Here is a 14,122-nt window from a genome sequence, read left to right on the forward strand (position 1 = left end):
GTGATTGTATTTAACATGGTTTTGTATTTTAAAACCAAAAATGATTAGGATACTCGTACTAACCGTCCCCTTTGTTTGAAGCAATAAGGTATTGTTCTTGTACTGACAAATTTAAGGTAACTGTTTCTGCTTAATAAATGATAAACTGTTAATGCCATAGTTACATTTTTGTTGTATATAATACTTTAATATATAAGTTTAGCATCTATACATATAATGTAAATGGAGGAAAACTGAACAGTGTTTTCTATACTGAACATGTCAATATAATTTACTTATTTTCAAAGGTAACGAATATAGATTTGCACCAAATGATTGGTTTTATTGTAACTGTCTTATTGTTTTTTTTAACCTTTAATCTTGATACAACTAATAAATTGAATGTTTATTAAGCTGATTGATATTGTTTTTCTTTAACTACGTTTGTATAAATAAAGAGAAGAAGAAAAATGCAACTGTTGCTGTCAAGTGCGTCATAGAAAGGCGACTCTGCATCTAACAGGAAGTGCCTTCAAGTGGTCACTAAGCTTACAGAGCTGACGCTAGTTACTGATAGCATCAACAACAACACCATGCTGAACGACAGTGAGCTGTCAACACTGCGGAACCGATTCAAGAGAGATGCGGAGTTGCTTATGCAAACGACGACAGCGGGTGACAAAGATGAGAAGAGTAAGACACGTGGTGGCTGACGTTATTAGCCGGGTTTTCTGTCAGAGCTAACGTTGTAAACACAGTGATAACTCATTTCTGGTTTGGGCGCTGACATCCCGACTGTAAATGCTCAACACAGCCTGCTGACTAACTAAAATAAATCACAACGGCTCAAACTGTTGAACGAACAGTCTGTCGTCATCACGGTGTGGAAACAAATCCCTTCACGAAACTGTAACGAGCTGCCACTAGTGATTCACTCAGTCGTCAGTTTAATAGGAACCCCAAGCTAAAGCTAACGCAGCCTTATGCAGGAGACCTGCAGTGAACCACAGTGTGAGGAAGGATGCCATGTGTTTGTTGGAAACTGCTGGATGTGTCAAGCCTGTACCCTCATTGTTACAAAATGGGTTAGAAGCAATAATGGAAAGACTTTCAAATATAACAACACAAATCAACAGCATCACACACTGCATCCTTCTAAATAAACGTCTAAACAGTCTCCGCAAACCATGGACATTTTAATTTCAAAGTGTTGTTCACGGTTGGACTCCTTCATTAGTTTTCATGGTGGTGTACCTAATAAACTGGCAGCTGAGTTTAGCCAATAAACAACAGACTGTGTGACTGTGACATTTTAATTCTATAAGCGGTTTGTATGCAGCTTGTACAGTGGACGATTGTTCAACTCTGAGGCGTTGACCCAACAATTCTTGATTCTTTTGACTGTGAGCTGTGTCAGCCCAGCCTCATAGTACAAGGGAACTTGGCTCCTACATTGTCTCTTGTCAAAGGGCCATCTCTTTGCCAGTGTAAACCGATCACTGTAATACAAGCAACAGACCGAGCATTTGTTGAGCGGTCATCCCTTTCATATCAGCGTCTGCGGTTATTCCAGTTTACGTGCCGCCAGTGGTCTTTCAGGTGAGCTGGCTTGCTATAGTATATCTTGTAAACAAGATGGACCACTGGGCAAAACTTTCATTAAAGATGCAGGTCAACTATTTGTCTGGGGCATGGAGGCATGGAGTTCATTGTGAACTCTGCACAGAGCACAGCAGCACTTCATCAGCCAACAACCAGCTCTGATATGTTTAATTAACCAGTAAATTATAGAGATTAATAGCTCTCGGAGAAGTAAGATTATCTTTTGGAAAACGATCAGATTCACCTCTTAAGCTCCTGAAATTCAAAAGGTTGGGATTTGGCATATTCTATAGAAACAGGACAAATCTCAGTTGGTAGTAAATAGTGAACTATACTGTAATTCTTTCACTGACTACTTGATTTGAATGTAGTGTGTTTTTGTTACATGGTACTACTGTGCTAACTTTATACATTACCCATATAATCAATGGTAAAATAATGCAAGATTGTGTAAAATAGTGAGGGCCAGTGGATTGTTGAGGGCTAATTAAACGTGATAAGCTATGAATCCATTTCCTATAATCTGTACTTAAATTTCTGCTTTCTAAGTTGTCATGGATTCAATTGTGCTCTCAAAGTAGACACATGGATGAAGCTCCAACTCTAAGACTTTATGACTTTGTTTTCGATTATCTTTCAGGTCCGGAGGAGAAAGATGCCAAACCTCTTCCTCGCATTAACAGACACTCCGTTTTCTGGGTCGTGGCATCTATAGCTGTGACCTACTATGTTGAGTTCCTCCAAAACATCATGGAGAACGATAATATCAAAAGGTGACTGAGTTATGGAGACGACTGATGAAACTCCCCCCAGTTTTCATTCACACGTCTCTGTACCCTACTTTATAAACACACACCTAAGCAGGTAAAATATTACATATGTATGAGGTAAATTTCCTACTGCGACTTATCTTTAGTTTCGTTACTTTATCTAAATAACTTTCACACAGAGAGCGTAATCCTCTGTTGTTGTGGAAGGTGGACGCTCATGTAAGGAAACAAAGTGCACCTGTTTTTGTTTTACTTTCTCAATAGGTCGACCAGTAAATGATACCAGTGACATTTGATACAAGTGGGAAGTTTGTGTATCATTGTTAACTTCACCATTTATAGTTGAACAGCTTCAGTAAATCTCAGCAGATTAATTTCCGATCTTCAATAACCTCCTCCCTCTTTCTTAACCCTATTTTCCCCAGCTGGTGGTTCTTTGTGGGTCTGGTACTCCTTGGGATCTGCCTGTCGCTGGCCATGTTTTGTATTGTATACCTGGAGTGGTTCAAAGGGATCCAGAACTATGACCAAGAATATCCTGCCATTCCTCCCCTCACCACCGCCGCCTTTATTGCTGCATCATGCAGGTAAAACACAAAAAAGCGAAACCGTGAATTGCCTTAACAAAGTACTTTCCTTTTAGTTTAATACCAGGTAAAATATAGGACGCTGTATTTGAAAACAAAAAAAAAAATTGTATTAAAATGCTTGAACATCAAGATTTTATTTTAACTGAACTATGTAGTAAAAACAATCCCATGACAAAACAAGCTGAGACTGTAAACCATGACAGTGTAGGACAGCGGTCGGCAACCTGCGGCTCTTCAGCCCCTCTGCAGTGGCTCCCTGTACAGTGCATGTTGTGCATATTTTTCGCGAACGGTGAACTTAACGAATCAGTTCTTTCATATGATGAACGTGAGTGAACGTCACGTTCACGTTAGTTTTTTAAATAATCATCGTATCAGGCCATCATGAAATACCAGGAGCGGGTGAATGTGTGTGTGTGCGCGCTCCCAGATAGCCGACACACACACGGCGCCGGGGCTCCGCCCCCCACCCTGAGCCCCGGTCACTCGCTCAGAGAGACACAGGGAGCTGCTTCTCAACAGTGGAAACAGTGAAAACAACGAGTTTCTCTGGTCTCAGCCGATCAGAGATCAGCGCCTAAGCTTCTTGATCATAGCAGAAGCTGCAGGTGGTTTCTACTGATCTGCAGTTTCTGTGTCGGCCTCCAGTCTGACCTTCTCTCACGTTTTGTTTTAATATTTCAGCAACTAAAATATGCGTCACATCCTATTACGTCCCGGCGCGCTTTCCCTCGGTAAACTAATCATGGATAAATCCCAGAAAAGAAAAGTCTGGGAGGAAAATATAGTTTTATTCTGCGTGGACAGATTAATTTGCTTTCACTGCCACCGATGCTGTCTTACATGTATGTTTGATATGTGGCGAGGAATTAGCAAACAATAAGAAATGTAATGTCGAAAGATATTTCCATAGCAAGCACACAGCATCTGCTGAAAAGTACCAAGCTGGAGATGAGCAAAAAAAGCTGAGTTCTGTGTTTAATTTATTCCAAAGTAGACCCACACATGTATTTTGTTCTCCAATTCATAAGAGTTTGGTGTTTTCCTATTTTGTAACTGGTACAAATAGCAGTTAAATGTCAACAGTTTTTTTTTATTGTCGTTCTATTATTTAATAAATGCAACAAACTATAGTTTTTATATATATTGTTTAACTATATATATATAACTTTATAACCTGTGTTATCAAATATGTTGTGCGGCTCCAGACAGATTTAATTTGGGGGAAGAGGGGGCGAAATGGCTTTTTCGATAGTAAAGGTTGCCTTCCCCTGGTGTAGGAGGAGGCAGCTGTTTTTGTGTTTCAGTATTTGTGTGTATGGAAGTAACATGTGTCCTTCTCTCTCAGCTTTAACATAGCACTGTGGCCAGTGTGGTCCTTCTTCACCCCACTCATCCTCTTCACACAGTTCATGGGTGTGGTCATGCTCATCTCTTTGCTTGGATGAATGTGAAAGGTGAGGACAATACTTTTTTTTGTGTTTGTGTTCTCTTTTTAATGACAACTTTGCATTTGGACATAAATTGTTGGACATAAATGTGGCATAAAATCTAAACTTTAATTTAATTCGTGAATCTCAACTCATAATCTTCTGTATTGTTTTGCAGCTGAGGATTGACACCAATGCTGACCAGAGTTGTGTTTTATACTTTTTCTTCAGTGCTCAATATATTTTATGTTGCCATATCCCCCATATCTACACTCCCAGTTTACTGAACCTCTCACTCTCTCTTGATAATAAAACACTGATGGCAACACAGGAAACACACACGTAGGGAGTATTTTATCAACTGGGCTTTTTCACAGCAAACATCTTGACTTCTGACAGTAGCGAAAGCACACGTCTTGGTCAATGGCTGTAACACTGACAGTACATGATACTAAAAACAGCTAAATGGAATTCAACCATAAATTATTTTACTACACACAACTGTTATTTCCTAACACACGTCTTCTGTGATGTTTGCCTGTTATGCCGATCTGTATAAAAGTCTGGTGTGTAAGCATTGAAGAAAATCTGTTGGACCATTTATAGCTGTGTAAAAGTCAAAAATATAAAACAGTTTGTGGTGAGGTTAATCATTTCTGCTTATCTCCTGTTAAAATGTTTATTTTGAATAAAGTTATGTGACTAATTTCAATATGTGTAAAATTGTTGGTCTTCATGAAACTGCATCAAACATGCACCAAGCATCTGGTACACACACACACACACACACACACACACACACACACGCGACACATGACACACTGTCTTTCTCTCAGTGTCTCCCTCTCTCTCTCTCTCTCCCCACAACCATGGCTTCAACCACTGTCACCAGCTCCTTGGTTTTTTGGAGGCAGGTCTCCTTCCCCACCTTCTCACTCCTGAGCTGATCCTCCAGAGCTTCCCAATAAGGTCCTAGTCAGTCTCACTCTGTTGGATCTGAGTCTGCATGGTCACTAGCTTTTCCTTGAGCTCAACATTCTTATTGAGTCCCCCTGAAAGTGGAACCACATTCCTCTCCGTAGCTTCAACCACACTCTCCAGCTCCTCGATTCTTTGAATGCAGACTTCTTTCTCTAACCGCTCACTCCATCGCTGCTTCTCCAGATCCATAATCTGAAGTTGGTAATCATCATTGCTCTGCAGGATCTCAAATTGCGTGGCCTTCAGTTCTGCCATGAGTTGATTATTCTTAAAGGCCAGCGCGGCCTTTAAACTTTCAAAAGTGTCCATTAGTTCTTCTTTTTCACGGGTGACAGCCTCAACCTTCATCCTGTAGTCAGTTAACTCCTCTTGCATGTTCTGCACGTCGACCTGCTGCTTTTTTGAGAGATTTGTCAGGAACTGCATATACCCTGAGTCTACTCCCTGCATCGCCTTGGCATTCCTCAATTCAATCTCTAATGATGCAATCTCCGCCTGCATCCGTCTCATGTCATCATTCCATCTGCTCTCCCTGCTGTTCATCAGGGCCGTAAGAGCAAGGTGCCTGCGTTCCAGCTTCATATTCTCGAGCTCTGAGTCTCGTCTGTTCACTAATCAAGTGTTTGTTGCAGTTGTTCTGTCGCATGCTCTGATTGCACTGAGTAGTTTCTGTTCCTCAGTCTGTAAAGTATGACTGTAAGTCACTGTGATGTCTTTGATGTCTGTGATGTCTCTGTTGTTGATGATCTTTGCTACAATGTTTTCATTCACACATCTCTGTACCCTACTTTATAAACACACACCTAAGCAGGTCAAATATTACATATGTATGAGGTAAATTTCCTACTGCGACTTATCTTTAGTTTCGTAACTTTATCTAAATAACTTTCACACAGAGAGCGTAATCCTCTGTTGTTGTGGAAGGTGGACGCTCATGTAAGGAAACAAAGTGCACCTGTTTTTGTTTTACTTTCTCAATAGGTCGACCAGTAAATGATACCAGTGACATTTGATACAAGTGGGAAGTTTGTGTATCATTGTTAACTTCACCATTTATAGTTGAACAGCTTCAGTAAATCTCAGCAGATTAATTTCCGATCTTCAATAACCTCCTCCCTCTTTCTTAACCCTATTTTCCCCAGCTGGTGGTTCTTTGTGGGTCTGGTACTCCTTGGGATCTGCCTGTCACTGGCCATGTTTTGTATTGTATACCTGGAGTGGTTCAAAGGGATCCAGAACTATGACCAAGAATATCCTGCCATTCCTCCCCTCACCACCGCCGCCTTTATTGCTGCATCATGCAGGTAAAACACAAAAAAGTGAAACCGTGAATTGCCTTAACAAAGTACTTTCCTTTTAGTTTAATACCAGGTAAAATATAGGACGCTGTATTTGAAAAAAAACAAGAAGATCAGCATCAGATGTTTATCGCAACATTTAACATACTATACATCTCCCTCTTTGAATGTGATAATCTAACAAGATAACGTTGTCATGACAAGAAATAATGTAGTTCTTTGGTATATGCCCCAAAATCCAGTGTCTCATAGGCTTCCAGCTGTCATGTTGAAACATAAAAGTAACAAACAATTGTCTAAAATTGTATTAAAATGATTAAACATCAAGATTTTATTTTAACTGAACTATGTAGTAAAAACAATCCCATGACAAAACAAGCTGAGACATTAAACCATGACAGTGTAGGAGGAGGCAGCCGTTTTTGTGTTTCAGTATTTGTGTGTATGGAAGTAACATGTCCTTCTCTCTCAGCTTCACAGTTTTTTCCTATCGTTTTAGGCAATTTACCTAAACCATGTTCACATTCCCTAAACACTTCACACAGTGAGCATACCAGTAGACCATGTGAACCAAACTGTGGTTACTTGCCCCTATGCTAAGATACAAATGCTGGCAATGACGCCTTCTTCCAAATTTCATGGATACCTGCCCCAGTCAATGTTCACTACCGGCAAAACGCTGTGGAACTACAGCATATTTTACCAATGTTAAGATACTCTGTTCAAAACAGTGAACTTTCTGTTCAAAACCTAACTTATCAGTAATTTAGATCACTGTAGATGGAAAGATGCTGCATTTGGACAGACAAATGAAGTTACATGTTTGAATAAGAAAAAATATTTAGTTTATAGTTTATTTTATTTTACAGTAATTTAGATTTTTTTCCCCCTGTGCACCATAGTTCTTGGTGAATTGGCATGGAATTACTTTTTTTACGTAAAAGCAACACTACATACAATGATCTGTACAAAACACAGAGGATAAGTTTTGCAATGCAAAACACCTGGTGGTCATTTCAGCTAAAGACCTACTCAGCTAAAGACCTACTCAGGTGTTTTACATGTAATTTGTGCCTCGTTGAAAAAGGGCCTTCTTTGGCATTTGCTTTGGACTTCTTTACGTAGTTGGTATAGGAAAATGGATGCAGCAAGAGCAAGAGCAAGAGGCAGAGGAAGAGGCAGAGGAAGAGGAAGAGGAAGAGGTGGAGGTGGAGGTGAAGGTGAAGGTGGAGGTGGAGGTGGAGGTGAAGGTGAAGGTGGAGGTGGAGGTGGAGGTGAAGGTGAAGGTGAAGGTGAAGGTGGAGGTGGAGGTGGAGGTGAAGGTGGAGTAGGAGGAAGAGGAAGAGGTAGAGGAAGAGGAAGAGGGAGAGGGAGAGGAGCAGCAGCAGCAAGGACAGTTGTATCTGATGAAATCAGAGCAACTGTCATCGACCATGCAATCAATCATGGTCTGTCCATGAGGGAAGCTGGTCTGAGGGTTCAGCCGAACTTGCCAAGATCAACGGTGGCATCAATCGTGAGGGTTTTCACACAAACTAACAGGTACTATACAGTATTTACAGCATTCTGACTGATGTGTTTGTAACAGTAGTAATGTGATGTGAGAAGTCTCCAAAACTCTCCTGACGTATCAGTGCATTTGTGTCTGACTCACTATTGTAGGACCCAACGGTTGCCCCACTCAGGTGGAAGGGGAAGAAAATTCACTTTGCCACAAGAAAATGCAATAGTGCAAATGGTTATTGCTAACAATAGTATAAGGCTAATTTGTGCAAACATCATCGCACACATTGGTGTATTTGCCAACATTGAGAATGTTGGCACCACGACCATCGCCAGAGTGCTGAAAAAGCACCAAATTCGAATGAAGCAGCTTTACACTGTCCCCTTCGAGAGGAACTCTGAGCGGATAAAGGAACTCCGGTACCAATACGTCCAGGTAAGACTGAACACAGGACACACTGTCATGTTGATTGTGATTTTGCACAAAACTGTAAGCTATGCCATTTTTGTCTTATGGTATCTTGTGTATTCTCTAATTTCCTGAAGAGAGCCATGGAACTTGAAGCCAGTGAGAATGAACATGCGTTCATCTTTGTGAATGAGGCTGGCTTCAACCTGGCAAAAACACGTCGCCGTGGAAGGAACCTGATTGGGAAAAGGGCCACGATAGATGTTCCAGGCCAGAGGGGTGCGAACATCACCATGTGCACAGCAATTTCGAACGATGGACGGCAGCTGCAGAAGGCCGGCATAGGCCCATACAACACCGAACGCCTAATTGCCTTCATAGATGAGCTTTACGAAAGGCTCACAGCAGGAGAGGTAGACAGGCAGAATCTACCAACGTATGTAATTGTATGGGACAATGTGGCCTTTCACCACTCCCGGCAAGTCACAGGGTGGTTTGCGGCGCATCCTAGGATGATGTCACTTTTCCTTCCGCCTTACTCTCCTTTCCTCAACCCCATCGAGGAATTCTTTTCAGCGTGGAGATGGAAGGTCTATGACCACCGCCCTCAGGACCAGATGTCCCTATTAGAGGCAATGGCTGCTGGGTGTATGGACATAGCCCCAGAAGATATCCAGGCCTGGATAAGGCATTCCAAAAGATTTTATCCACGTTGTATGGCAAGAGAAACCATACGTTGCGACATAGATGAAAATTTGTGGCCAAATGCGGAGGATAGGAGGGATTAGCCCAATTCTGCGCCACTGTTGGGCTACTGTAATGTAGAGTATGTGCAGGTTTTGTGCATTGCATTTTTTGTTAGAACACATTTTTTGACTTTGTAATGTATTTTCTGTTTTGTGTAACACTTGCACTGTGACAAAATCTCCAAAAAGTAAAGCACAGTGAAAAAAACTGTTGTGTTTGTGATTTGTTTCTGGATAATATATTACGTACTTACTGTATGTAATTTGCATTACAAAAACTGAAAATTGTTATTCTCAGTTTCTCATAAAACACTTACAGTATTTACTGTATTTACAATTACAGTACATTTACCACACTCAATTGTGACATCTTTTGTGGGAGGTAAACAGACATATGAACACTGTCAGCAGATACTTGGCTTGGATTGTCATACTGTAATATTACAAACTTTATTACTGTAGTCCAAAGAAGTGTTTGTCTGTGTTTTTTCTCTTTTTTTCAATGCAACACTACAGGAAATCTATGCCAAACTGGAGGACACAGCAACATTTTATATATGCAATTGGCAATGCTTCAAGATGTTAGTGTTTTTTAGGTCATAGTGTTCTGAGAGGAAACATGTGTTAAGTTATGGCAGCATTGTTTGTGGTGTGGTTGTTGTAGTGCATTTTGCACCAAAGGTTAACAGATATGCAGAGGTGTGTGTCTCTAAAGCCCACTGTGTTAAGTGATAGGGAAAAGTGACCATAGTATGGGTACATGACCGAAAACGATAGGAAAAAACTGTAACATAGCACTGTGGCCAGTGTGGTCCTTCTTCACTCCACTCATCCTCTTCACACAGTTCATGGGTGTGGTCATGCTCATCTCTTTGCTTGGATGAATGTGAAAGGTGAGGACAATACTTTTTTTTCTGTGTGTGTGTGTTCTTTTTTTAATGAAACTTTGCATTTGGACATAAATTGTTGGACATAAATGTGGTATAAAATCTAAATCCAAATCTAATTTCATTCGTGAATCTCAACTCATAATATTCTGTATTGTTTTGCAGCTGAGGATTGACACCAATGCTGACCAGAGTTGTGTTTTATACTTTTTCTTCCGTGCTCAAATATATTTTATGTTGCCATATCCCCCATATCTACACTCCCAGTTTACTGAACCTCTCACTCTCTCTTGATAATAAAACACTTGTGGCAACACAGGAAACACACACGTAGGGAGTATTTTATCAACTGGGCTTTTTCACAGCAAACATCTTGACTTCTGACAGTAGCGAAAGCACAGGTCTTGGTCAATGGCTGTAACACTGACAGTACATGATACTAAAAACAGCTAAATGGAATTCAACCATAAATTATTTTACTACACACAACTGTTATTTCCTAACACACGTCTTCTGTGATGTTTGCCTGTTATGCCGATGTGTATAAAAGTCTGGTGTGTAAGCATTGAAGAAAATCTGTTGGACCATTTATAGCTGTGGAAAAGTCAAAAATATAAAACAGTTTGTGGTGAGGTTAATCATTTCTGCTTATCTCCTGTTAAAATGTTTATTTTGAATAAAGTTATGTGACTAATTTCAATATGTGTAAAATTGTTGGTCTTCATGAAACTGCATCAAACATGCACCAAGCATCTGGTACACACACACACACACACACACACACACACACACACACACACACACACACACACACACACACGACACACGACACACTGTCTTTCTCTCAGTGTCTCCCTCTCTCTCTCTCTCTCCCCCCACAACCATGGCTTCAACCACTGTCTCCAGCTCCTTGGTTTTTTGGAGGCAGGTCTCCTTCCCCACCTTCTCACTCCTGAGCTGATCCTCCAGAGCTTCCCAATAAGGTCCTAGTCAGTCTCACTCTGTTGGATCTGAGTCTGCATGGTCACTAGCTTTTCCTTGAGCTCAACATTCTTATTGAGTCCCCCTGAAAGTGGAACCACATTCCTCTCCGTAGCTTCAACCACACTCTCCAGCTCCTCGATTCTTTGAATGCAGACGTCTTTCTCTAACCGCTCACTCCATCGCTGCTTCTCCAGATCCATAATCTGAAGTTGGTAATCTTCATTGCTCTGCAGGATCTCAAATTGCGTGGCCTTCAGTTCTGCCATGAGTTGATTATTCTTAAAGGCCAGCGCGGCCTTTAAACTTTCAAAAGTGTCCATTAGTTCTTCTTTTTCACGGGTGACAGCCTCAACCTTCATCCTGTAGTCAGTTAACTCCTCTTGCATGTTCTGCACGTCGACCTGCTGCTTTTTGGAGAGATTTGTCAGGAACTGTATATACCCTGAGTCTACTCCCTGCATCGCCTTGGCATTCCTCAATTCAATCTCTAATGATGCAATCTCCGCCTGCATCCGTCTCATGTCATCATTCCATCTGCTCTCCCTGCTGTTCATCAGGGCCGTAAGAGCAAGGTGCCTGCGTTCCAGCTTCATATTCTCGAGCTCTGAGTCTCGGCTGTTCACTAATCAAGTGTTTGTTGCAGTTGTTCTGTTGCATGCTCTGATTGCACTGAGTAGTTTCTGTTCCTCAGTCTGTAAAGTATGACTGTAAGTCACTGTGATGTCTTTGATGTCTGTGATGTCTCTGTAGTTGTTGATCTTTGCTACAATGTTTTCATTCACACGTCTCTGTTCCCTAATTATTAAACACACACCTAAGCAGGTAAAATATTACATATGTATGAGGTAAATTTCCTACTGCGACTTATCTTTAGTTTTGTTACTTTATCTAAATAACTTTCACACAGAGAGCGTAATCCTCTGTTGTTGTGGAAGGTGGACGCTCATGTAAGGAAACAAAGTGCACCTGTTTTTGTTTTACTTTCTCAATAGGTCGACCAGTAAATGATACCAGTGACATTTGATACAAGTGGGAAGTTTGTGTATCATTGTTAACTTCACCATTTATAGTTGAACAGCTTCAGTAAATCTCAGCAGATTAATTTCCGATCTTCAATAACCTCCTCCCTCTTTCTTAACCCTATTTTCCCCAGCTGGTGGTTCTTTGTGGGTCTGGTACTCCTTGGGATCTGCCTGTCACTGGCCATGTTTTGTATTGCATACCTGGAGTGGTTCAAAGTGATCCAGAACTATGACCAAGAATATCCTGCCATTCCTCCCCTCACCACCGCCGCCTTTATTGCTGCATCATGCAGGTAAGACACAAAAAAGCGAAACCGTGAATTGCTTTAACAAAGTACTTTCCTTTTAGTTAAATTCCAGGTAAAATATAGGACGCTGTATTTGAAAACAAACAAGAAGATCAGCATCAGATGTTTATCACATTTAACATACTATACATCTCCCTCTTTGAATGTGATAATCTAACAAGATAACGTTGTCATGACAAGAAATAATGTAGTTCGTTGGTATATGCCCCAAAATCCAGTGTCTCATAGGCTTCTAGCTGTCATGTTGAAACATAAAAGTAACAAACAATTTTCTAAAATTGTTTTAAAATGCTTAAATATCAAGATTTTATTTTAACTGAACTATGTAGTAAAAACAATCCCATGACAAAACAAGCTGAGACTGTAAACCATGACAGTGTAGGAGGAGGCAGCCGTTTTTGTGTTTCAGTATTTGTGTGTATGGAAGTAACATGTGTCCTTCTCTCTCAGCTTTAATCTCTTTGCTTGGATGAATGTGAAAGGTGAGGACAATACTTTTTTTTGTGTGTGTGTTCTCTTTTTAATGACAACTTTGCATTTGGACACACACACACGACACATGACACACGTTTTTTGGAGGCAGGTCTCCTTCCCCACCTTCTCACTCCTGAGCTGATCCTCCAGAGCTTCCCAATAAGGTCCTAGTCAGTCTCACTCTGTTGGATCTGAGTCTGCATGGTCACTAGCTTTTCCTTGAGCTCAACATTCTTATTGAGTCCCCCTGAAAGTGGAACCACATTCCTCTCCGTAGCTTCAACCACACTCTCCAGCTCCTCGATTCTTTGAATGCAGATGTCTTTCTCTAACCGCTCACTCCATCGCTGCTTCTCCAGATCCATAATCTGAAGTTGGTAATCATCATTGCTCTGCAGGATCTCAAATTGCGTGGCCTTCAGTTCTGCCATGAGCTGATTATTCTTAAAGGCCAGCGCGGCCTTTAAACTTTCAAAAGTGTCCATTAGTTCTTCTTTTTCACGGGTGACAGCCTCAACCTTCATCCTGTAGTCAGTTAACTCCTCTTGCATGTTCTGCATGTCGACCTGCTGCTTTTTGGAGAGATTTGTCAGGAACTGTATATACCCTGAGTCTACTCCCTGCATCGCCTTGGCATTCCTCAATTCAATCTCTAATGATGCAATCTTCGCCTGCATCCGTCTCATGTCATCATTCCATCTGCTCTCCCTGCTGTTCATCAGGGCCGTAAGAGCAAGGTGCCTGCGTTCCAGCTTCATATTCTCGAGCTCTGAGTCTCGGCTGTTCACTAATCAAATGTTTGTTGCAGTTGTTCTGTCGCATGCTCTGATTGCACTGAGTAGTTTCTGTTCCTCAGTCTGTAAAGTATGACTGTAAGTCACTGTGATGTCTTTGATGTCTGTGATGTCTCTGTTGTTGATGATCTTTGCTATAATGTTGCGGATGCCTGGAAACATGAATAATTCTCAAATCATGTGATGTAATATAAAAATTATATCTAGCTATTTCAATATTAAAACATTAAATATACCATATAATAAAAAAACAACATAAGATATATTATGTAGTATATTAAAATATATCACACAGTATGATGTAATATATACAACCCCAAATCAGAAATAGTTGGAACGGCATGT

General features: G+C 40.8%; 2 protein-coding genes across 2 annotated transcripts; both read left to right on the forward strand.

The window, feature by feature from the left end:
* Nucleotides 1–494: 494 nt before the first annotated feature.
* Nucleotides 495–5,083, forward strand: tmem128 (transmembrane protein 128). Its single transcript, XM_062397402.1, has 5 exons — nt 495–672; nt 2,222–2,354; nt 2,777–2,938; nt 4,290–4,398; nt 4,550–5,083. Exons 1-4 carry the CDS (start codon nt 573–575, stop codon nt 4,387–4,389), a joined length of 495 nt encoding a protein of 164 aa, XP_062253386.1. The 5' UTR covers nt 495–572; the 3' UTR covers nt 4,390–4,398; nt 4,550–5,083.
* A 2,924-nt stretch (nt 5,084–8,007) lies between these two features.
* Nucleotides 8,008–10,895, forward strand: LOC133961966 (uncharacterized). Its single transcript, XM_062397391.1, has 4 exons — nt 8,008–8,192; nt 8,313–8,589; nt 8,700–10,201; nt 10,361–10,895. Exons 1-3 carry the CDS (start codon nt 8,107–8,109, stop codon nt 9,348–9,350), a joined length of 1,014 nt encoding a protein of 337 aa, XP_062253375.1. The 5' UTR covers nt 8,008–8,106; the 3' UTR covers nt 9,351–10,201; nt 10,361–10,895.
* Nucleotides 10,896–14,122: the final 3,227 nt, after the last annotated feature.

The sequence above is a fragment of the Platichthys flesus genome, chromosome 2, assembly GCF_949316205.1.
Source record: "Platichthys flesus chromosome 2, fPlaFle2.1, whole genome shotgun sequence".
NCBI lineage: Eukaryota > Metazoa > Chordata > Actinopteri > Pleuronectiformes > Pleuronectidae > Platichthys > Platichthys flesus.